We start from the raw sequence: 25,777 nt of genomic DNA, 5'->3' as shown, positions 1-25,777 counted from the left end.
ACCTCTGCCCTAATGCCTCATCTGTCTGTTCTCAAGGAAATGCATTCAGTCTGTTGAGTTCTTGTAACATATGTAGGTGACTAAAAATAAAGTTTAGTTTGAGACTATTTATGAGTGGTTTAGGTTGCTTGCATCTGTCAGTATTCACCATCTCAGTGACAGAAAAGGGACTGATTTTTTAAACTTTTCAGACAAGGGCTGATTTGGGAGAGACAGGAATATCAGTCTCTTTGGAATTTTTTTTTCTTTTTGTAGAAAAACAGAAAGGCATTTTTCCTCTGTTTGTCAACCCATTTTATTAGTCTCTTTTTTCCTCTGTACAACTGCTGCCTTCAAATGCTGTGGTCACTTTCTTCTGACCCAGCAACTGGGGGAGTGTGAAAACTATCCATGGGTTCCTCCAGGACACGCTCACTACTGCTCTCCACAGTGACATTTGGAAGTGGGTGGAAGCTATGATCAGCCCTCTCAAGGGGATGAAAGCTTTGGCCAGTCTCATCAGTACCCAGGAGAGGGTGAAAGCTGCCAACACTAGTCTCATTGGTGCCTGGGGGAGGGTGAAAGCTGCCATGACTAGTCTCATTGGTGCCCAGGAGAGGGTGAAAGCTGCCACGACTAGTCTCATTGGTGCCCGGGAGAGGGTGAAAGCTGCCAACACTAGTCTCATTGGTGCCTGGGGGAGGGTGAAAGCTGCCACGACTAGTCTCATTGGTGTCTGGGAGAGGGTGAAAGCTGCCAACACTAGTCTCATTGGTGCCCGGGGGAGGGTGAAAGCTGCCAACACTTTCACTGTGAGGAGCATCAGATGAAGACTTAGTAGTTGGGATTGAAGGCTGGCTAATAAGGGAGGCATTGGCAATCTGGCTTTTTCTGGTGGATTCAAGAGGGTAAGCACTAAGCTCAGACCCCAGCGAATGTCCACTACTGATCCTGCTTTCTTCCTTGTTTATCTTCAGGCTGAGGATCACTTTGCAAGCCTGAGTCTGCACATCTTCTTCTGGATGGACAATGAGAGCCAGCAAGCGCTCAGAAAGGCGGGAATTGTCACCAAAAATGATTTCATGGAGGGAGTTTTTGTTATAGTCCCACTGCATTGACTGGTACTGCGGAGACTGGCGCCCTTCACTAAGTTGTTCCACAAATACTAACATCTCAAAAAGCAGATTCCCAGGTTGAGATGTCTGGAAGAGGTTCAGGAAGTCAGCAGGTGCCTTGGAGGAAGAGATGAAAAACACTTCATTCACAATACATCAGTTCAGAGCCTTCCTCCTCATTCTTTCCTCTCTCCTCATCAAATCAAGGGATGAAAGGTAATGCTAACCCTGGCTCCCCCATTCTCAGGCTAGACACCACACACACATACAAAAAAGGGAGGGAAAATAAGATATCAATGTGTATAAATTGTGACTGTATATAATTTCAACATCATAATTTAATTAAAAGTGCCTTGAATGTCATTAAATGGAAGAAGACTGTGACCAAGTTCTCTGCTCACTAGTTCAGCCTGTTAACCAAGAGAAGTGGATGGGCAGCTTCTCCACTGTTAAGTGCCATCATGCATACGTCTCCATCCTTTGATGTAGGCCAGATCAGGATACTGCATGACAAGGATTTCAAGAATACAACTGTACTGTTGTAGGGTATAATGACATTAACTTGAAAGCCTGCCAGAGCTTTCCTCTGCCCATCTTATACCAAACATAATCAACAGAGCATTGTTTTGAATTTTCCCCCCACGCTTTTTCCTTTCCCAGGACTGAGTTGTCAGTTATTTTCTCTTAATGTCTCTCCTAATAACTCTTTGTTGCTTTGTCGAGGTTATCTCTGTATCCGACTACATTATCTGAGAGAAAGTTGAGGAAGAAGAGCTATTTCTGGATCGGGGCTAGAAGGAGCTTGCATAGTCATGATGAGTAACAGGGACAAGGTTGGAACAAGCCCAGTGCCAAGAATATGGCAGCTAAGTGCTCGACTGTGCTTTATCATCCTCCATTAGAACCCAGAGAATGTTGACAGTCAGATTCAGATTTTAGGAACAGCTGAGACAGATTATGCAGGATCTGGAAGTTCTCCATAAGCAATAGCTAGGTCTCTAAAAACGTAGCTTTATATTGGCATTTGGATCTGCTCCCTAAAATCTCATTAAAATCTTATTAACTGCAGTCTCTGGCTCAATTGCTTGTGACTTTAACCAATGCTGTTTATGACTGACCAAATGCAATAAAACTGAGCTAAAGCAACTGATACAAGCCTGATACCTGATGCCCAATCCATCACACACCCCAAAATATGGAAAAGTGGAAACTATGAGTTATGCAAGCTTGGTTCTAGAAGTATTCCTAGGAATTACCACACCCACAAGGACACCACTGACCAGGTTCAAGAGACTAGGAAAAGAGATTAACAGTGCTTAGCTATATGGTGTGACAAATGGACATTCTTATTTCTTCTGCTTTTGATCTGACTTTTATTTGGCAACTATTCTGATTTGCCACAGATTAGAAGGCTTTCTGACTGATTTCAGCCACAAAACAGAGCTTTAAGCTATATTTCATAGATTTCTAGAACTTAGGAAGTCAAGCTTTCATAAGTTGATGCTATGTACTCAGATCCTAAGAAGAAGCTAGAGATGTGGTGGCTCAGTGGCTCAATGATGCTGGGGATGGTCTCTGCTCCAGGGGTTCGAGTCCTAGCCCTCCTGGCAGGGTAAACTCCCGTTACTTGCTTCAACTTCTGCCCACCTTGCAGTTTGAAAAAAAAGAAGTTCTATGTGGGTATATAAATAGGTGCCACTTCAGTGGAAGATAAGCTGATGCTTCATGCAGGCAGTCTGATTCCTGCTGGCTCTGAACCTTCCCAGTTGCAATGCCTATTTATGAGATGGCTCTGGTGGAGGAAGGGAGCCTTGGATGTTGCTGCAGGAAGAGCTGTCTGTCTTTCTCTCTGGTGTGAAGCTAGCTTGCCCTGCTTTGGTGCACCTTGGGAAGCACACAAGGGTTTACCTAACAGAGCTAGTAAACAGGCAGCCAAACTACTACTCTGCATTAATAATATTGTAGTCTCCTGGCTAATGTAACAATGCCATATTCTAAATAAATAAAAGATTATGAGGAAATGAAATCCATCCCCAAAACCTCTCTGGTGATTCCGGCAATTCCCGCTATGTCCTACTGCTTCCTCCCACCCCAACACAAACTTCTTACCTGACAATTCATGATGTCATAGAGCAAATCTTCCTTCTCAATGAGCTTACCAAGAAATTTGAGAACTTGTACCTGATCAAACAGGTGATAAGATCCATTTTAGAAACTGCTGTGTAGAAACAAGACCATTCTATCACCTTTACAACTAAAGCTCTCTAGCAAATAAAGAAGCACTGCTGGCAATTTTTGTTGCTGTTGTTGCTGCTCCTGGTCATTTCCCCATAAGGGCTTTATTGCATCAATCTAGAGTCATCCAACTAGTATAAGTCAAAATAACAGTAAAGAGTACAGATTTCATATCCTTTCAGTGACTTGAGGGAAAATAGTCGGGCACCCAGGGGCACTGAGTTCCTGAAAAGCCAATCTGCAATGCTCAGTGCATCAACTCTTCCCTATACCAGCAAATTGATTGACATCCTCTATTCCAGAAGTCTTCAAACTTGGCAGCTTTAAGACTTGTGGACTTCAACTCCCAGAATTCTCCATCCAGCATAGCTGGAGAATGGAGAATTCTGGGAGTTGAAGTCCACAAGTCTTAAGGCTGCCAAGAGATGGGTTTCAACAGGTTCTGACCAGTGCTGGAGAGCCAGTAGTGGAAATTTTGAGTAGTTCGGAGAACCAGTAGTAAAAATTCTGACTGGCCCCGCCCCCATCTAGTCTGCCTCCCAAGTCCCAGCTGATCGGGAGGAAATGGGGATTTTGTAGTATCCTTCTCCTGGAGAGAGGAGGGAATGGAGATTTTACAGTATCCTTTCCCTGCCATGCCCACCAAGCCACGCCCACCAAGCCACAGCCATAGAACCTGTAGTAAAAAAATTGAAACCCACAACTGCTCTGCTCTATTCATTTGCATGTGAGAAAAGGGGAAATTAAAGTTGGAAGTTTATTTATAGTCCAAGACCACTCAAGTAAAAAAAAAAAAATACAGCAGAAGGAGAAATCTACAGTTTTTTCCCCTTTCAGTTTTTACTCTTCCTCTCCTGCCTGTCTGTATTAGAGAGAAAAGGCATGGGGATATATATATATATATCCAGTTGCTGATTAGACAGGCCTCCAGAGCATCTATGACAGATTACCAGTTGCAAAATGTAGTCATGAATCAGACTAGTTGAGGATTCCATGTAAAGATTTCCAGTCTTGGCAGCAGTTACGCAAAGTTGGTTTGATAAGTGAAGTGAGAGGCAGCATGAATTCTAATAATTATTCTCTGCATTTCTGATGCTGAGGTTGTCGATGTAACCAAACTGACACCACTTACCCAACACAGAGAGATCTTAGCAGGCTTCAGGATTCTTATTTTTGCAGAAGTTAAAACACACACACATATACAGCTACACCTACAAAAGCATACTCCAATGGTGGCTGAGTATAATTAGTGCTCATGAGCAGCTAACAGCAATTGGGGCATAAAAGCCTGAATAAAGCCTGATCAACATTTTACTCTGGGCCCAACTTTTTATAGAAATATCTATTTCTAATATTCAGGATATGATCATTTTCATTTAGTCAAGAGAGCAACGTTAATGCATAGGAGCAAACCAACAGCAAAGGATAGGATATCCCAAGGTAAACAAAGAATACTAATAATTTTTAAAAGATCAGGGGGGAAATGTTATTTAGTCTGTACTGAATTTACTTAATGACCCACATAAGATGGCTTATAAGGCAGGAAGGTGGTTCAGAAACTAGATTCAGAACTGAGTCAGAGAACTAGAATAAATCAGAATCTGGATGACTGCAATTAATGATGCATTTAGAGGAAAGATGCTGAATATTATTCGATCTCTTTATAGACATTAAGCTGTATTTTTGCTCTGCTCCAAGTTTAGCCAGTCTCAAACTCCTGGGCTTATTGAAAGAGAACAAAATGCCTGTGTGTGGTGTACCTTGGTCAAGGTGTTTGCTGTGAGCAGAATGTCCATAAAGTTTGTAAGCTGCGTTCTCAATAATGTGTGTGTTTGATCTGGTATGTGCAACCCATTCAGCAGCTGCAAACCAGCAAATTGCAGATTGTTGTCCCAGTTGCTTGTCACAATCTCGATGATTTTGGGGACATATTCCTGTGAAGAAAGATACATAAGAATTGACAATCTGTGTATCTTTGAGATGCAATGTCAATAGTTGACTTTTTATTTTTTTAAGGATACATCTCTAAAGTGCAGTGCTGCAGTTGAGTGCAGTGCTTCTCAACTTTAGCAAATTCCCCAGCCAGCACATTGGCTTTAATTGAAAAGTTGCGAATTAAAAAAAAAAATCAATACCCCTTGATCATAGTGCCTTCTACTGGTAACTGGAAGAATATCTTTTCATTGAAAATTTAACTGTACATTCAGTAAAAGGAGATTTTTGTTTTAGCTTTTAAAAATTCGTGTCAGCTTCCCAAAAATAATTTGTTTCATCTTTATTTTAGTTTTTGGAAATATAAATGAACATGTGTGTATATATTTACTTTTTTCTTTCCCTTTTTAGTTTCAGCCTAATGTGGCTTCTCTATTAGTTTTGTGAAAGCCAAATATCTTAAATGTACCTCCAAGAAGAGGCAGATACTTACTAAATTGAGTAGCTCACTCTTAGAGACAGAAAAGCATAGAAAACTGGTGCCAGAAAAAGACCTAGTGGTCCTTCAAGTCTGCCCTTTGATTTTTTAATTTTTTTGTCAGGTGATGGGCATGTGTTTATCCCAAACATGCTTAAACTTAGTTACAAACGATTGACCCATTACCTCCGCTGGAAGTTGGTTCCAAGCTTCCACTACTCTGCCTGAGAAGTAATACTTTGGAACATTACTTTTGAACTTCCCTTCTTGTACATGAAAAGCATGTCATTCCTCAAAGGCAAAGTATTTTATCTAACAAATTGGTTGAGCTAGTCTACATAAGTGGAAATTTAAAATTGAATAACTATGTAGTAGTTCTGATTCACAATTACTCTACATTTGTAAGAGAACAAGAAATAAGCAATCCAGAAGGGTTTTTTTTTCATTGATTGTTTATGAATTTATTGCATTTCCTTGTGGATCTCTTATTTTTTTTCTAGATTATATTTAAGTATAACTTCACTAAAGTATTCACAAGTTTTTAAGTTATTTTGTTATAAATGGGCTGTAAATTTTTTGGCTGTTTGGAATTCCTTTAAGTTGTGTGTGGATGTGTGTGTGGTCATGTTTATTCATTATGGTCTATAAAAAGAAAAATTGGCAAGTGGAAACAGGAAAATATGCTTTTGAATGTATATGCAGATAATTCCAAATCCCAATTACACATAGCATTTATTCTTGCTGCAGAGGAAAACAATTCCCTCAATGTTTTAAAACAAAATCACTGAATGATATAAAGTAAAAGCATTGGGAGCAAACTAAAAATAAAGGTAATTACTAATCTTTCATCTGAAATAGTTGCAACTATGTACTCTTTATTATAGAGAGAATGCCCAGGAAATAGAGAGAGAGTTAGTTTATGAGTCAATAAATCAAATTTTTAAAAATGTTACTCTCAGTTACATAAAACTGAATTAAAACACAACAAAGGAACAGAGTAATCAATTTTTATATAACATAACACTTCCTAAAATTATGTAAGACCAAGCAGGTTATTGGGCTGCACTTCCATCTTGCCAAAGAATAATAGATATTGCTTTGAAAACAGGAAAAACTCCTGATTATTCTCTTACATATTACGAGACCTATTTTGACGTTTCTGCTCCAGTACATTTCAAAATCCAAAATGATGCTTTTTAAAGGTTTTTCCAAATTTCTTTAATGAGGTTTAATAAAACTGGGACTTTAAAGACAGGTAAAGACATGCTCACTGTGCATCATATTTTAATGAAGATTCCCAGTCATCCAGGTGGAATTGTCTGGAAGTTGACTTATTGCAACTGGGTGTCTTTTCTTTTTTATCTGAGATCCAACAGAATAACTGACTAACAGTCTTCATTCTGAAGAAGATACTTGGATAAGCAGCAAAACATTTCAAGCCAAAAAGAAAAGAAGTCCAGTTGCCATGAACACTCAAATTCCAGACTATGCACATTATTCTCCAATTTGCTTGCTAAATGTTGATGCAAAATTATTGACCACAGCCTCGTTACATATTCTGTTGGCAATATTGGTTTTCATCATCCATCCTGCACAATCTCATTTTATTAAAAAAAAAAAGTCAAGCATCTGATAATTGAGAAAAAATGTAATTAATGGTAAAGGTTTTATTGAATGGCAGGAAAAGCCATTAGAAATGGTACAACAAAGCTGCACTTAGATTATAACGCAGAAATATTTTTGTTAGGCATAGTGCCAGAAAAGTTTGACAAAGGGAATATATATTTAATATTACATGCATTGACAGCAGCAAGAATTGTATTTGCACAGCACTGGAAAAATGAAGAAACACCTACAGAAGAAGATGTAATTAAAAAAAATTACATTGTGCAGAAATGGACAGATTGGCATTAAAGATGAAAGAAAAAGAAGATACAGAGCATTTTCGAACATGGAATTTTTTTTACAAATGGTTGGAAATTAGAAGGGGAAAGGTATTATTATCAGTGGTGGGTTTCAAAATTTTTTACTACCGGTTCTGTGGGCATGCCTTGGTGGGCGTGGCATGCCTTGGTGGGCGTGGCTTGGAGGGCGTGGCTGGAGAAGAATACTGTAAAATCTCCATTCCCTCTCCAATCCAGGGGAAGGTTACTGCAAAACCCCCATTTCCTCCCAATCAGCTGGGACTCAGGAGGCAGAGAATAGAAGGGGGCGGGGCCAGTCAGAATTTTTATTACCGGTTCTCTGAACTATTCAAAATTTCCACTGCCGGTTCTCCAGAACTGGTCAGAACCTGCTGAAACCCACCTCTGATCATTATATAAGCAAAATGATCCAGACAATATGCACATATGTATGTAATGTGAAAATGTATAAATAAACTGTTAAAAAAAAGAAAGAAATGATAACAGATTTTTTTGAAACATATATTCCCTGAATGCAAATTTTCTCCTTTAGCAATTGGATCAAATTGTAGCATTCAATTTCCTTTGCTGAGTTATTACAAATGGAATTTCCTCTTTGACTATTATGATATCATGTGGAACTAATCAAGGACACCTTTTCTCTCCTCTAATTTTTAAATTGGTTAGTTCCATCAATCTGCTTGAAGTAACTTTAAGTATAAATGTAGGGATATCACTACTTTGTGTCACTATATCAGTCTTGAAGTAATATTCATTTATACAGCATTTATCTTTCATAAATTTGATGAGATTTTACTATCAATAATATATCACTAGCATATAATTACACATTTGCACTGCTACTGTTATGTACAAAATGTCTAATAGACCAGTTGGGAAAATTGGGAAGATTCTGGCAAGGAAATATAATTGACCCTTTTTTGCATATTTATACTTAGCTAGGTAATCCTAGTTTAAAAGGGCTCTTTTGGTAATCAAAAACAAGCAATTAAATTAATAGGTTAGATCATATTATTGTCAATGAAATTGAACAATCTGAGTTATTGCAAGAAGAATCTGGAATGCATAATATTGTTAAATGGCAGAATATTCAGTTAAAACAACTCTTAATTTCACAATTTGTTCAAATGCATTAGGAGTCTATAAACTCTCAAGTTATTTTTAGTATTGGAATGTTTTTTCAGAGGCTTTGATATCTACAGTATTTTAAAATAAACAATTAAAAGGTATTTTTAAAAAGGTAAAATTAAAAGGTATAACTTATTGGAATCTATGTAGTACTAAAACTGTTCTGTTTGTCTGTTTGTAACCTTCCTTTGGGGAAAACAGTGTATCACAGGGCAACAGTTTTTGAATCAAGGTATTTCAAATGGCTAACTTAAAGAATACATCCATAATCCAGGACCCATTCTATGGGATTGAGATTTCAAGGATTTTAAGACTACTTACATTGGCAAAATTGTGGCCGCTTCAGTATGGCTGTGCCACCCTGTAGCACCATTATGGTCAGCTGAGGTCATGTGTTCATAATTTCTGGTCCTTCTTGCCAACTTTCCACAAGCTAAGTCAATAGGAAAGCTGCAGAAAGTTGGAAGTCACTCCTGCTCCATTGTTGTTGTTGTTTTTTGCCTGCCCATTTTGATTCTGTTTTATCTATTCAGATATATAAATATGTCTAAAACCATGACCCATAGATCATGGGCTATACTGTATTAGCTCTTTGTAAGAAATATGGAATCTCTCAATAGATTGTTAGACAATTGTATGTTCTCCCCCCCCCGTGTCAGTTTCTATATTGAATTACTTTATAGACCATACCCTGTTTCCCCAAAAATAAGACATCCCCTGATAATAAGCCCAGTTAGGCTTTTGAGCACATGCACTAAAATACCCCCCCTCAAAATAAGCCCACCCCGAAAATATTTAAACACATGCACAGCCTGTCCCTGCCATTTCCTCTGGTTAGGGTTAGGGAGATAGAGCTGGAAATCAGCTCTAAGTATTTATTTCAGTGTTCGAGAAAATATAAGACAGGGTCTTATTTTGGGGGAAAGACAGTATTTCCCACAAGGGAAAATATACAAAGTAGAGTATTAAATAGCTGTGTTCGTTTTATTCATTAAAAATTATTTTTATCCCATCCTTTCTAATAATGTCCTAGAGTGACTGCCAAAAATAATTAAAATATAATTTGGAAAATAAAATACAAAATATACTTTGAAAAAAAACAACCCTAAAAACATCCAAAAAGGAAGCAAAGCATAAGTCAATAGTAAATACAGGATAAAAAGACCACATCTGTAGAAAGTGTGCTGAAGTCAGAATCCTTATAAATGTTTAGGCGGTTATTAACATCCTTAATGTCAGTTACAAATAAGAGACTTATATGATTATATATGATTTATATTCTGCCCAGAGTTGCCTTTATCAGTTAGATAGATAATATATAAATTTAATAAATAAATAAAAACTATAAGATCATTACTACAAGAAATCAGTCCAAGAGATAAATTTGGGATCCATATACCATTTCCAGAAATGTTTACCTGGATTTTGATTTTAAACTTCCGGATGGTAGCGAAGGCTTTGAAGACATTCAGGGTCTCAGTTTTAGTCTCTTTATCCCTATCATCCAGGAAAGAGGCCACTAATTTTATGTCATCATTGGTGCAACCACTTGCCTAGGAAGTAAGAAAGAAATAATCAGGTGGCTAGGCACATCAGCCTTCTCAATCACCATACTTGAAATGCGACAAATACAGTATGTCATATTCACCATAACAACATCTGACCTGCATGATGTAAGATTTGATGGCTAAGCTACCAAATCACGGACCAAATATAGACAATAAAGTGGTACCTGTCAAGGGGGATGCAATACATTTTTATTGATGGTGACTCTGAAGAGCAATTCAGTTTCACAACAGGACTGCAGATCCTGGGTGCAGGGATGGCATCATCTGCATTTTATGGGAATAAATGCCAAACATATCCCATGTCTTTATCAATTCCACCCAGCAAAATGCATGGTTGCCGTCTTGAATTTTGGATATCCCCTATGGGCACTCCTGTGTAGGAGCCTGCCTCCTCTCATGCACTAAATGTGTTTAATTATAAGTCCCAACTCTGCACTGTGTCGAGGGGAATTGTACTAAAACATATTCAGAGAGCTTTAGTTTTGGCAAGACTCACATAGGTTGAAGGATCACTGGGCAAGGCAACTGGAAGGAGGGTTAAAAAAACAACAATGCCTTACCACTTTGGTAAATCGCTTTGGGGTTTTTGATTTTTATTTTTGAATGGGATTTGATCTCTAAACAAGGGGACAAGTGCTTAATTTACACTTAATGTCCCCAAGTTCAAAAAAGAACCAAGAAATCAATTGATCTCCAAAAGATCTCTGTATTGAATTCTGAGCACACACAGATCCCAGCTTTATCCTGGGACGAAATATATCCTAATTACCTGCATTTAAGTGTACATTAGGACAAAGGTAGTCTCCCCTTCACATTCAAGGACTTCATGAATGATGTGCATTGGAGAAACAGAACAGTAATTCCAATATCTGTTCCAGGTCCAGCCAGAGTCTGATTTTTCCAGAAGGCTGATGTACAGATAGGAATTGCTGATTTTATCAGCTGCGATCTATTACCTTTCAGTTTCTGCTGAAAAATCTAGCTTAATTTTTCCCAGTGAAAACACTTAAATATCTCCCAGTAGAACATTAATCCGATCTCTGCAGAATCCCTCATCCTCTTTTCCAAAAAAATAGAATAGAATAGAATAGAATTTGTATTGGCAAAGTGAGATTGGACACACAAGGAATTTGTCTTGGTGCATATGCTCTCAGTGTACATAAAAGAAAAGATATCTTCATCAAGGTACAACACTTAATGATAGTCATAGGGTACAAATAAGCAATCAGGAAAAAGTACACAATTTTGGAAACTGATTTCTAATGGAATGAGGGATGTTAATAATGGGACTTCTAAGGTTGAAGATATTGGGCTGCATAAGACTCAGCTTTTCTCATCACATTCTACAGTATGTCCAGTAATGAAGGACTTTCACCTCAGATTCCTTCAAGTAGATACAGTGAGCGATATTACGAAGTGTCATTCTCTTGGTGTCATCATCTAGGTTGGGACTGAGGGACATCAGAAGCCGACTGAGCTCTCCTGGAACGCTTGCTTTTATAGATGCAGTATAGAAAGAGTCTGTAGATAACCCTGGGAGCAATAATTCAAAAATAAAATTCCAATTCCATGGAAATCAAAGGTGGCTTAAAATTTCTGTGAAGACATTTTTGCACTGGAACATCCTGCATATACACGTAGTCCTCAATTTACAACAATTCATTTATTGACCATTTGAAGTTATAACAGCATTGAAAAAGTGACCTTTGACCATTTTTCACATTTATAACCATTGCAGCATTCCCATGGTCACATGATCAAAATTCAAGCAGTTGGCAACTGCCTCATGCTTATGACTGTTGCAGTGTCCTGGGATCTTGTGATTATCTTTTATGACCTTCTGATAAGCAAAGTCAATGGGGAAGCCAGATTCACTTAACAAGTGTGTAACTAACCTAACAACTGCAGTGATTCACTTAATAACTGTGGCAAGAAAGGTCATGAAGAGAAGAGAAGAAAAGAGAAGAAAAGAATTGTTTATTGGCCAAGTGTGATTAGACATACAAGGAATTTATCTCCAGTGCATAGGTTCTCAGTGTACATACAAGCAACAAGTGATAAATCATGATCATAATCATAATACAATCATCACAAATCATAAGATACAACACTCTTTGATAGTCATAAGATATTAAATAAAAGCAATCAACACAAATCATAAGACACAAATAACAAAGTGACATTATAAGATGCTAAAAGAATAGGTAATAGGAAAGATGAAAAGGATTAAAAACTGCTAATATTGTTATTAATATATGCCAATCTACAGTGCTACTACACTGGTGTATTACCAATCTTTGCATTTCAAAAGGAATATTATAGAGACAAAAATATTTAAAAAGGCATCTAAAATAATCAAGCTCTCTAAGAAAATGTTGCAAATTTTTGGAGTTTTTTACTTATGTAATAAGCAGATAAATGCATTGCTTCATAGGAGAAGAGTATAAAATTAAAGAAAAGAGAAAAGAGGAAGAATGACATTTATAGTATTAGAACCTGAGATCGTAGTATTAGAAGTATTATATTACAGCTAAATTTCTCTTTAACTCCAGATTGGATCTCTCTGTAACTAGCTTCCCCCCATTGCTTGTTGTACTGCCCTCAGGTGCTTTGGAGAACAAGATGACCCCCTCCTCCCTGTGACTGCCCCCCAAGTACCAGAAGACAACTATCATGTCACCCCTAATCCTTCTTTGTTAGACTACTAGACATACTGAATTCTCTAAACTGTCTGTCGTACAATTTAGTCCCTAATCCCCTTATCATTTCTGTGTTCTTTGCATTCTTTCTAAGGTCTCAGCATCGCTTGTGTCGTTGATGTCAAATCTCCCTTCCGCCCTGCCCTCCTCTACTTGCAACTGTGCCTCTTTCTAATACAGTGTCCTTGTATGGTTCATACTGGGTTGTTCTTGGGACAAAATGCTTGACTAGACAGGTCATTACGGTAGTTATACACCTCAGTAGGTGATACCTTCTAGCCCAGGGGTCTCCAGCCTTGGCAACTTTAACCCTGGAGGACTTCAACTCCCAGAATTCCCCAGCCAGCTTTGCTGGGAGTTGAAGTCCACCAGCTTAAAGTTGCCAAGGTTGGAGACTCCTGGGCTAGCCAATCTTGGCTGATCTTGAAAATCAAGCAAAGTCGGTCTTGGTTAGTATTTGGATCCAAGGCCACATTGGAATTCAGCACAATTGGTTAAAGTGAGAAGTCAAAAAACCTTATGGAAGAAAGAAATGTTTTTCGATGGATATCATACTTAGCAGCCCAGCTGGACTTAATGGGTCTTTACAAAGCAGTTAATGATGCTATTTTTCTAGCAGGGATAAACTAATGTAGCATTTGTTTTAAAATGTAGCTACAATAAAATGATGGTTCTTTAATAGCACACAATTGCTTTAAACTTTTTGACATTCCTGCTCAGGCCAACATGTCTTGTACCCCCATTTCTCCGCCTTACATGGCCCTACAGCTGCCACATGCTTCTTTTCCGCAGTGACCCTTGGCCAAATAAAATACAGTTAGCAAGAGCTTCTTGTGCATTTCCCAGTTCTCTTTTTCTTTCCCCTTATTTTATTTTAGTTCAACAATCAAGATGACTCATCAGTGATTAAAGCAAGCATAACAGCCACAGTGTTCCAGGAAGAATCAGAAGAGGTAAGTGGGAAGGGGAAGGCTGTCAATTCAGAAACAGAGCCTAAAAGCAGGACGGTCTTTTGCAAATAAAAGTTAACACTGAAAAGGTGACCCAGAAACAGGGAAAACATGAGAAGTGGTTGAGAACATCTACAGCAGCTGGGAATATCAACCTTTTAAGATGTTTCCCATTTCCACTAACTGCATAAGCCCAAACCGCTAGACTGGTCTTATAATTTGGCACCAGTACCAGAGGTGGGTTTCAGCAAGTTTTGACCAGTTCTGGAGAACTGGTAGCAGAAATTTTGAGTAGTTCAGAGAACCGGTAGTAAAAATTCTGACTAGCCCCACTCCCATCTATTCTCTGCCTCCCAAGTCCCAGCTGATTGGGAGGAAATAGAGATTTTACAGTATCCTTCCCCTGCCAGGCCCACCAAGCGCCGCCCACCAAGCCATGCCACGCCCATCAAGCCACACCCACAGAACTGGTAGTAAAAAAAATTGAAACCCACCACTGACTGGTACCTAATAATTCTTCATACTTAGATGATGATAACCGGTTGGAGATTGGGGGAGGTGGCTGGATTGCTACTGAGACTAAGAAACTGAGACCCCATCCCATCCCACCTGAAACTAAAGGGAGACTCCCAGACTGAGGAGAGGAGAAAGACATACCAGAGATAGAAGTTCTCCCCTACCTATTTCCTGTTGTCACAATGAGATTGACATTCTTATTCTCAAATCTCGGTTGCCTGAAGTTGAGTAGAAGACTTTTGGACTAGGGGAAACCCTACCCATTTTCAGGTGTTAGGAAGACAAACATTTCCCTTCTTCTCCAGGAAATCAGGAAGGAAAGAGACTTTGTCATTCCCAGTCAAAATACAGATGAAGACTGAGGAGAGACATTGGCCCTTGCAGTTCTTCATGCCTAGACGAAAGAGGGGATATATTTTAGGATTCAAGGGAGGTGGAGAATTCTAGGGAAGAAGAAACTAGAGAGCCGATGTGAAGGTAAGAACTGGCAAGATTAAAATCAAAGGGCTTGAGATGAATTGGTCCAACTAAATAGCGATACTCAGGGGTCAAGTGTTTGTCACTATGAGAAAATATTGGCTTTCAGTCTGTTACAGAATAAAGGTAGGAGAATGAGACGTAGGATTTAAATATACAGGACTTCAGTCCTAGAGTTTCCACCAGGACTTCTGTGCCCATGAATCTCCAATTGTGAGACTTCCCATTTGGATATCAGTCTCCATGAAGCTTGGCAGGAAGGAAGAGAAAGAGAGCAACATCAACAACATATATTGTGAGCATGTTCAACCCTTATTTCATTTGACTCACTGGCAAAGTTCATTGAATCACGGCTGTAGTGGGGGCTTCTTAGTATTGCTAGGAGAGCCTTCGACACCAAATAGATGGCTGTAGCTCCGGTAGCTGCAGTTACCATGTTGTTAGTAGTTATCAACTCATTGTACTTCATATTGCTTTAAACTTCCAGGAAATCTGATGGAACCCTGCCCTGACTACAGGCCAACCTATCCTTCACCTGTGACAATACTACACCTCATATGGTTTGTGATGTCACCTGTGCCCTTCATGACAACTCTGGCACATCATCATCATCAGAAGAAGAAGAGTTAGGCCTCTGAATCTTCTCTCCTCCTTCTCTTGATATCATGAAAATACCATGAAATCTTGAGAGACAAATTCTTGGCATCGTACTTGGAATGAAAAGATGATAAGGAGAAAAATTTAGTCAGTAGAAAAAGACTTTGCACATGGCAGGTTCGCTAGTTCAATCTCTAGCATTTTTCTACCTATAGAGGGGAGTGGGGAGCAAGCTCGATAAAAAAAGAGCCCTCTGCATGTTACTTTGGAAAAGCACTGTCAACCAGAGAAAATCAGCTCTCTCCAAATTGATGTGCTGAGCTACTTGAAAATCCAGCTAGAAACCCCTTCCCCCACATAAGCGCATCATTTTCTTTGAGGATATGAAATCTCTCTTTCCATAAGTACTTTGTTCAAAATGTATATGTTTTGAATCCATATTTTAGCTTTTAGCTTTGTTTGGTTCTCCCTGCTGCTTAATTGTTTTATAAATGTTTAGCTAAAGTGTTATTATTTTGGAGGAGATTATTATTCCTTTAATTGTTTTACTATTCGTAAGCCAGATGAAGTTGTTTTTGTAGAAGTATACCTGCCACAAGTAAATAAGTAATAAATTGCCCAGGTGAATTTTGCATATGAGATGTATCTCAAGGGTAAAGGGATAAAATCTTCTTTATTGTCTCAGGCAGCAAAATATTTTGACTACTCTTAGTGTTTCCATAACAAAGAACAAAATATAGCTACTAGATATAACCACATTTACTTTTTCAGAAATGAATTTAATGTGGCATTTAAACACATGCACACACAGATCTGTTTACTCAGAAGTAAGTCCCACTATGACACATTGCCTAATAGATGAGGGTATGATGGCACTCCCTATTGCTGTAATTATGCTTCATTTTTCAGGCATGGATACATTTGCTGTGTTTTTAGGTCTTTGAGGAACATTTGGGAGACTCCAGAAGAGGGCAGCAAAACTCTTGAGTTGAGTGGCAGCCCCTCTACTCCCAGGAAGCAGTATTTCTTTAGGCTGTATCCCAATGAACCATAAAGAAAAAGCTGCAGATGAAGGAAGCCAATTCTTTGGAACTTGGCCTTTGTCTCCTTCGAGGGTTCTCACCCCCGCCCCCCCGCCAGTCTCATATCCAGCTTTCGTGATCTCAGATGAAGATCATGACACAAGGTGAAAACTCTATCTCTCTAGTCTGAGAACTCTAATAAGAAAAGTATAAGACCACTCACAGAACTCAAAAGATTGCAATTGTTATTCACACTAGCTGACTGGGATTGCAATCTAGTTCCTTAGGGCAGGGGTCTCCAACCTTGGCAACTTTAAGACTTGTGGACTTCAACTCCCAGAATCCCTCAGCCAGCTTTGTTGTCTGAATTCTTCTGAATGCAGTTCAAAACACACCTGAGAATGATCCCGACTGTCTTGACAATTTCCAGACCCGTTTGGACAACAGGATGCTTATAACCACAGGATTGTTTCTATATTTGAAAGTCTATAGATCTTTCAACCCACCAGCTAATCAGAGCTTGCTATTTCTTGCCAGTACTTGAGAACAGACCATTGTCAGGTAGTTGGTACTCACTGCTGGCCAACTATTGAGTGCCTTATCCTCTCCCTTCAGGTCTCTGTTAAACACCCATCTTTCCTTCATCCACAAAAATAAAAGATTTGTTTTTATTATACATTTTGTCAGCTTTGAAAGCCATGCTAGGCCGAAGGCTTCCACACACTGCCACTTTCTCCTGTGTGGGAAAGTAGGGGAGGGGGGTGGTACAAGGGATTATTAGACATAATAACATTCTGCCTGCTGGTCAAGGTCAGGCTGAGCTTGCATCTGAAGAAGGAGTGGCCGGAGTGATGTCTCGAGATGGGACGATTGAAGATTGGAGCATGTGATCGGCAGAGGGGTCATGAGGGTGGGAATTTTGGAGTTTGTTTACTGAGGGAGGAACCCGGATTCCCAGTTTCGGATTTCCACTAGCTGTGCCAGATTACCTATTCTAGTAAAAGAACTTTGAAAGATGTTTGCTTCGGAGTCTTTTCTGCAAGGAGGGTTTTCTGGAATGCTGACACACTCAGCAAGATTTACCTAATCATGCAATGGTGAAATCATGAAAGGGAATAAAATATAGTATGTTTCAAGAATCCTTTGAATAAGAACACAGACTGTACCTGTAAGCACAAGGCAGTGGTATCTGCTGTTTCTGAAGCCTTTTCACACATAGCTATGTCACTGACCAAGGCTGTAAGAAAACTGTTTGTGATTGTAAGTCCCAATGACATCATCATGGGATTAGTCAGGGTCTTGTCTTATATGTGTTCTAGAGTGGTGCTTCAGTCTGGCAGACCTCTTAGAGATGTGGATCAATACAGAACGTAAAAATTTGGGGAATAGAAGAATCAACTCTGATAGAAGGTCCTATTCCTGAAATGATCCCCTTTTGCACGCTGAAGTAGATTGCAGCGAAGATATGAAGCAATTAACATATGAGAGGGAGCTGAATAGCAATTCTGGTGGGACTCCAGTATTTACAAAAAGTACACGATAGTTTTGGAAGAGTGTCCTAAGGCAGGAATCCTAAGCAATTTCTACTAAGGCTGTGTTTGCTTCCAGGAAATATGGTGACAGACAAGGAGAAAATTAGGGGACTAAATAAGATCACCATCAATGTTGTAATGTAGCACTTAACATGTTGGCTTAAAACAAAAGGGGGTGGTGGTGGAATACAGGTTCGGGTTCACTTTCAGCCATGGAAGCTCCCTAGGTGTTGGGTCAGTCATTCTCACTTATCCTATTGTATTACAAGGTTGCTGGGGGGACAAAAAATGGAGAAGGGAGTACATTGTATAATAAGCAAGCTAGAACCCCTGGAGACAGGGAGGGATGTAAGTCTAGCAAATAATACACACGATAATAAAATTCTCCTGCAAGTGCCACTTGTGAGACACTGATTTCATTAGCAGACACACATGTAGTTTTTCAACATCTAATGATTTACAAATGGTATTTGCTGACAAGACTCTATTGTAGCAGTCCCTAGGATCTCACCAGCAGCTTAAGAAAAACAAGTCGAGGCTTTTACAAGACAAGTTGTCAAATGATTCCAGAGAATCATTTGTAGATGTGTCACTGCCATCGCACACAAAAAAACGGACACACAGGCACATGTATATATAAGGAAAAGAGATTGTAGGAATGTTACGGTCAATACATTCGTTTTTCACTTTTTCCATAATTTAAGAGAAAGACAAATTTGCCCGTGGGAACAACCGGATCTATGTACTGGCCCTGAGTGGATACAAATAGCTTTATGCTGGATCGAAGAACTGATGTGGGGTTTAAGGCCATGCAAAACAACTCTAGAACCCAGGGGTCTCCAACCTTGGCAACTTGAAGACTTGTGGACTTCAACTCCCAGAATTCCTCAGCCCTCTTCAAGTTGCCAAGGTTGAAGACCCCTGCTATAACCCATGCAAACAACTCTGTGACCTACTGTATGCAACCTGACCCTGCCTAACCAAGAACATCTTATTCAACATAAAAATAACTCCTGCCATAAAATTCTGCTTGCACATACTTTTCGCTCCCCAAATCACACATCAGCTCCTATTTTTCTTAATGTTCTCAGAGACACTTTTTTTTTTGACAAGGGTTGTTTATTTTTGTGGCATTATTGGAGTCACTCTTTAATCGCCATCATTTCTTAGTGATGCTGTTGCTAAGGTTCTCGTTGCCCCGTGTTATGTTTATTCTTGACTTAATGAGCACATTTGACAGAATGCACCCTCCCACCCTCTGCTTATATTGTGAAAAATCCCTACTGGATTTCACACGACTCACACAGCTGGCTCTTTAAGAGATATCCCATAACTGATAACAGCCAGAACCAGAATCCCTATGACTTTGTGGTTATGGCTCTAGAGAGAAAGAAAGAGAGATGATAAGCCAAGGTTCAATAACTGAAGCCTCTGGATATTGAGAAAGGGAAGCTGCACTTAAATGGGCAACATAGATGCTTTCACTGGGAAGCTATGTTGGCAACCTTGCTCACTGGGTTGACTGGGGGCCTAGGACTTCTCCCTGAAATCTGGTCCAGATGCAAACATTTAAGGATGACTTTACTATTTATTTATTTTGTTTGTTAAGAATGTATTAGGTAATATATATATTACCTAATACATTAGGTAATATATATAGTATATTACCTAATGTATTAGGTATACAAGTATAAGCATGAATTGAATACATAAACAGATATGAATAGAGGAAACATTAGGATAGGGACGGTAGGCACCCCGGTGCTCTTATGCATGCCTCTTGCTCTTATTTTTGCTATACGATAATCATGAATAAAAGGCCTTTATTCAACCTTTAACAGATGACCAAAGGAAGCTTCTCAATAACCTCTCCTTGGAAGTTCTCCGTTTTTACTTTCAGGACCGTTCAAACCTGCCACTGGTGAGCACCATCTTAGAAAAGGCATCCTGCTTTTTCCTCAGCTGAGGCAGGAGCCTTCTTTTAAAGTGGTCTTTGCAGCAACACCTACAGGCAGCCTCTGCAAACGAAGGGTGTCTGCCTTTCTGTGCCCCTTTCAAGAAATTCCTGTTCCAGTCACAGGTCAATTCTGCCGATTTCATTGATGCAGAATCATTTGAGTAACCGATTAAGGTTCTTTTTAAATGCAACACAGGAGCTCGTCTTCTGACAAAAGTTATTCCCCCCCCCCCCAATCTCCAGATTCTCTGTCTATGCACATGTACTCAACCTTCTCAATCCCACACAAATGCACTCACACACCTCTTACACGCCTTCAGTACAGCTGCTCCCTCCACAGCAGCGCCTGCCTGCCTCCATTCCCCCACCCCCACTCTGCCCTTACAGGACCGTTTTTTTTTTTTTATACTCAAGGGTACAGGATGTTCTGTTCTTTCTCTCTCTCACACACGCGTAAGCGCACACCCTCTCCTCCCCCCCCCCGCCTGTTTCTGTTCCTCAATATCAGGCTTGGGGCCTTCACCTTTTTAACCCCTTCAGCGCTGGTTTGCACTAGGCGAAGCACGGTTGACAACGCAAACCCTGCTGCACCACCCCCCTTCCCTCTGACAGGCTAGGCATTGCTCATTGCGGAGTCTGACAAACAAATGTGTTGGCTTCTCAATTAGCAACTCAGCCTGTGTTTACCAAGGGGGGGTTCCTAAAGGGTTGGGGGCCAGCTGGCAGGAGAGGCCTTGGGCAGGAAGAAGGATTTTTCAGTGATGTTGGTGGTGGGGCCAGAGAAAGGCGAGCCTCCTTCTTTCTTGACCCGACCCAGGAGATGGAATTATCTCGTCTCCTTGAGGCCCTCCTTCTAACCTTGCTTTTGCTCACAGGTTAGCTGTCCCTGACTAACAAGGTTAGGAAGAAAATGACGTAGATTCGACTGATAACACCAGGAGATGAGCAGAGACATCTGGCAATCGCTGGCTGGCTTTGTGTTGAGGGAAATACCAGCACTTTTGCTGAAGAAGCATCTGGCTAGTCATTGACTCAGTTTCTCTGCAGCAAATGACCCTCCTGTGGGAAGTGGTCAGAAGACCTAAATAAATTTGGGCCTCTAAAACTAGAACACTCCTCCTCTCCCAAAAAACTTCTATTTGGTTTTAGGCGGGTTACGATGAAACTAATAAAAATGTGAAATATTCATAATGTAAAACAAAAAGAGAAATACATAGTGGTCAGGAATGATCTGACCTATATTATTCATACAACCAGATATTATTCATCTCACCCATGCTAGGGCCTCAAGCTTGATCACAAGCCACAGGCCAACAGGGATGGGGCCAAACTAATTGGGGAGGGAAGATTTCCAAAGGTTGGGTGCCACAGGAGAAAAGTCTCTGCTTCTGTGCCTCTTTGGCTGTCTCTCCCTAGCTGACCTTAGAGCAGAGGTCTCCAACCTTGGCAACTTTAAGACTTGTGGACTTCAGCTCCCAGAATTCCTCAGCCAGCAAGTTGGCTGAGGGATTCTGGGAGTTGAAGTCCACAAGTCTTAAAGTTGCCAAGGTTGGAGACCCCTGACCTAGAGCATGCCCTTCTTGCCAGACTGGATAAGAGGGGTAGAAACAATTGGGGGGACAGATTTATATTTCATCATGTGCACACTTTTTGTGATACAGCCCTTGGGTTTTGTTGGTATTCTTCACGCAACAGCAGGAATTGGACTGGGACTTGTAGCAGGAATGTTGCCTATGAAGGAGGTATCACAGGCAGTACAGCTGAAAATGCACCAAAGAACAATTACAATCCCCTCTTCTACTTAATCTTCCTCATCTGACACATTCTGGATGAGCCTGTTATTTCCATTTGCTAGGCCTAGCCCTTTTTTCTCAAGGACTTTACTCGCAGGGATACAAAACAGAGCTCAAATAGAGTAACTAGGGAATCAGTCCCACTGGATTTTTGACTCAAGTGGGAAAACAACAGATTCAATATCCAACTCTCTTTCTATCAAGGGCACTCTTGTTTCTGCGCACAACCCAGACAGAAGGATCTTTTACCAGAACCTGCCCATACTTAATTATCATCATTTGAGATCTTATTTTATGTGCCATCATTTGAAAGATACACATTTAGTGATATTTGAGACAAGGCAGTGGTGAAATGTAAAATTTGTTCTGTGGGCGTGGCTTGGTGGGGGAATAATGTGACTGGGTGGGTGTGGCCAATTTTTTTTAACTTTTAAAAGCATTTTTTCTACAACCTCTTCGGCTGAAGAGGTTGTAAAAAAATGCTTTTAAAAGGCTCTGGTAATCCCAGCTGAGTTGCCTGATCATGAGAGGCTTTTGTTTTCTTTTAAAGCCATTTTTTTTGCCTTTAAAAATGTTTTTAAAAGGCTCTGATGATCCCAGCTGAGCTGCACAATCATCAGAGGCTTTTTTTTAACTTTTAAAAGCATTTTTTCTACAACCTCTTCGGCTGAAGAGGTTGTAAAAAATGCTTTTAAAAGGCTCTGGTAATCCCAGCTGAGTTGCCTGATCATGAGAGGCTTTTGTTTTCTTTTAAAGCCATTTTTTTTGCCTTTAAAAATGTTTTTAAAAGGCTCTGATGATCCCAGCTGAGCTGCACAATCATCAGAGGCTTTTTTTTAACTTTTAAAAGCATTTTTTTGGCCGAAGAAAAAATGCTTTTAAAAGTAAAAAAAACAAAAAAACTCTGATGATCGCACGGCTCAGCTGGGCATGCAGGGGGGCAGGGATTTTTGCTACCAGTTCTCCGAACCACCTGCCACTATTGCTACCCGATCGGGTGATCCAGTCCGAACCGGGAGCATTTCACCCCTGAGACAAGGCTTTTGATAAATTTACCCTTTCAGAGGATGGTGATGAGATTGGCTTCTTTATTGTTTTTTATTATATTGGCGGCGTAGCCAGTTTTGCTGAGTGTTTTATGTTACCCTTTTGTTTTAATATCAATACTGTTCTCATAGTTAAAGGTTTTTAATACTTTATTAAATTGCACACTACTCTGCGTAACTGGTGTAGAGCATGATTTATCAAAACAGTGCTGCCATCTTCCCACAATATTTAAAGCCTTTTCCAATTTCATAAAGAAGAGGAAAAGACTAGATTATATACACCTGACATTCTTCAGGCTATTTTTGCAGTTTTTAAAGCAGAAACATTTTGGAAGGGTATAAGTGGCTACTTAGTGTTAGTATAGCATTCACTAAATAGACATGGGGATTCCTCATATCCATATTTACACCATCTGTACATGTTTCTCAACTTTCACTGCAATCCGGAAACTGTTAGAAGAACTAGACCATAATATTAAAAGTAATTAGAGGGTTTGTAAAAAAGGAAACCAATGTGACCTGGGATAAACTATAAACAAACAAAACTCAAGAATTCCTTTCAGGTGCCTGATTCTGCTTGCCAAAGTAAATTGAATTGTTACCATTGACATAAACAGGAGCAAACTTCCTATATGTCCCAGATGACTCCATGACCAAACTTTGTCAGGAATTCACATCTTTGCAAAAAGCATCTTACCAAGATTAAATCTTCAACCAACCGCTCTCCTGTACCTTGAACTTTGGAAGTTCCTCCAGAAATGAAACTGCCAGCCATTCTCATAACGCTGTAGGGAACGATCCTGTCTCATCCACAAGTCATTCCTCTGGATAGAGATTGCTAGCAAAAGTTAGGATGCAGTGATGCAGTGAAAGGAACTTTTCTGTTAAACGGAATGCCACAGCCTCCAAGCAATACGTTTTGAAAACAATCCTCGGGAAATATATCTGGTCCCATCCAGCACATTAATGAAACTCAGCTTCAGAACCAGAGATACTTATTTTGACACTTATAGAAGCATCATGTTCATATAGCAAATATTAATAATAATAATAACAGAGTTGGAAGGGACCTTGGAGGCCTTCTAGTCCAACCCCCTGTGCAGGCAGGAAACCCTACACCATTTCAGACAAATGGTTATCCAACATTTTCTTAAAAATTTCCAGTGTTGGAGCAGTCACAACTTCTGCAGGCAAGTTGTTCCACTGGTTAATTGTTCTGTCAGGAAATTTCTCTTTAGTTTTAACTTGCTTCTCTCCTTGATTAGTTTCCACCCATTGCTTCTTGTTCTACCCTCAGATGCTTTGGAGAATAGTTTGACTCCCTTTTCTTTGTGGCAACCCCAGAGATATTGGAACACTGCTATCATGTCTCCCCTAGTCCTTCTTTTCATTAAACTAGACATACCCAGTTCCTGCAGCGTTCTTCGTATGTTTTAGCCTCCAGTCCCCTAATCATCTTTGTTGCTCTTCTCTGCACTCTTTCTAGAGTCTCAGCATCTTTTTTACATCATGGCGACCAAAACTGAATGCAATATTCCAAGTGTGGCCTTACCAAGGCATTATAAAGTGGTATTAACATTCACGTGATCTTGATTCTATCCCTCTGTTTATGCAGCCCAAAACTATTATTGGCTAGTGGACTGTGATACAATCAGATTTACATTCACACTTCAAGGTGTGGTTCTTTTAACTCTCTAAGGATAACATGATGGTGGTTTTTCTTCTTCCCCCCAGAATTTTGGACTATATACATATTTTTCATCATGCCAGCATGGCCAGATTTCAGCAGTAACAGGAAATGTAATTAAAAACTCCTGGAAGGCACCAACTTGTCTCATCTCACTAAGACAAGCCTTTCTTACATGTGCTGGCAGAGGAGGCCTGCTGCAGATCCCATAGGTCAAGAAACTCTGGCTGGCAATAGTTTCCAGGAGAAGAGTCTTCTCTGCCGTAATGTTAGTCTTCTGAAACATCCTCCCCCACCCCCCACCCTGGGGTGAGATCTGTTCCCACTGTCCTATCCTGTCCTTCAGGGCCTAAACTCCTATCTCTGCCAATTGGCTTGGGGAATCAATAGGGGAGTACCACACTGGTGGTGGCTACTAGACAAATTAGCTAACCCCACCTTCTCTCTGCGCTTCCGGCTCCACTTTCCTTGTTTATTTTTATTGTTTCATTGCTCTGGTATTATGTTTACATTTTTTATAAGTTTTTCCCCCATTTTACTTTTATAAGCCATTCAGAGTAGCCCCACAGCGAGAAGGGCGGCAAATAAATTTAATAAATAAATATACTTGGAGAAAGTTGTACATCCTCCTGGGCAAAATTTCCAATTATTAGTATAAGGTTTCAACAAATTTTCAATATAAGTTTCAACAACCCTTCCCTCCCCTATTTCTATAAGTATATAATGTGCTTAATTGTACTGTACTGACATTATCTGCTAAGAGCCTTCCTTAATAACTCTGATTGCCAGGAATAAGTTGTGATTAGCAAGTTCAGTCCTGAATTTTCTAGTCTCCATTTGCATCAAAGCACTCCAAAGCCCTGCAATGCCTATTTACTGCAGGGAAAATCTGCACAAGATTGCCAAATGCTCAACTTATATTTGCATGGCTTTTTTGGTTTTGTTCTTTCAATGAAGTGCATTGGCTCCTATTTCTTTCTTCTTCTCTTTTTACCTATTTCTGTGTTACATGTAATACTAAGTGATGGGCAGAAATATCCAGAAGATAATGAATATATTCCACCAAAATACTTGCACACTGAGGAAATCTGTTTCTGAATGTCTACTTCTCATGCCCCTATTTGTTGTTGTTTTTTAAAAA

At 39.8% G+C, this 25,777-nt stretch overlaps 1 protein-coding gene and 1 long non-coding RNA gene across 6 annotated transcripts; one reads left to right on the top strand and one right to left on the bottom strand.

Annotated features, from left to right (window-relative positions):
* Positions 1-24,910, bottom strand: LOC131195703 (armadillo repeat-containing protein 12-like). Of its 5 annotated transcripts, XM_058177838.1 has the most exons (7): positions 24,355-24,908; positions 23,682-23,787; positions 11,736-11,893; positions 10,211-10,345; positions 5,090-5,263; positions 3,204-3,275; positions 1-1,211 (listed from the first exon to the last, which is right to left on the bottom strand). In XM_058177838.1, the coding sequence occupies exons 2-7, from the start codon at positions 23,728-23,730 to the stop codon at positions 333-335; spliced, it is 1,467 nt and encodes a 488-aa protein (XP_058033821.1). In that variant the 5' UTR covers positions 23,731-23,787; positions 24,355-24,908; the 3' UTR covers positions 1-332. The 5 variants fall into 5 exon arrangements, with proteins under 5 accessions (XP_058033821.1, XP_058033820.1, XP_058033823.1 ...); XM_058177837.1 differs by having other exon boundaries at positions 23,682-24,908; XM_058177840.1 differs by lacking the exon at positions 23,682-23,787 and having other exon boundaries at positions 24,355-24,907.
* LOC131195708 (uncharacterized) lies at positions 13,964-15,587 on the top strand. The gene is made up of 3 exons (XR_009154531.1): positions 13,964-14,012; positions 14,831-15,002; positions 15,490-15,587. It is a non-coding gene; the product is annotated as an uncharacterized LOC131195708 (long non-coding RNA).
* Positions 24,911-25,777: the final 867 nt, after the last annotated feature.

The sequence above is a fragment of the Ahaetulla prasina genome, chromosome 3 (assembly GCF_028640845.1).
Source record: "Ahaetulla prasina isolate Xishuangbanna chromosome 3, ASM2864084v1, whole genome shotgun sequence".
Lineage (NCBI taxonomy): Eukaryota > Metazoa > Chordata > Lepidosauria > Squamata > Colubridae > Ahaetulla > Ahaetulla prasina.
The sequence above is the reverse complement of the archived record's forward strand: the minus strand, read 5'-3'. Positions and strand labels throughout refer to the sequence as shown.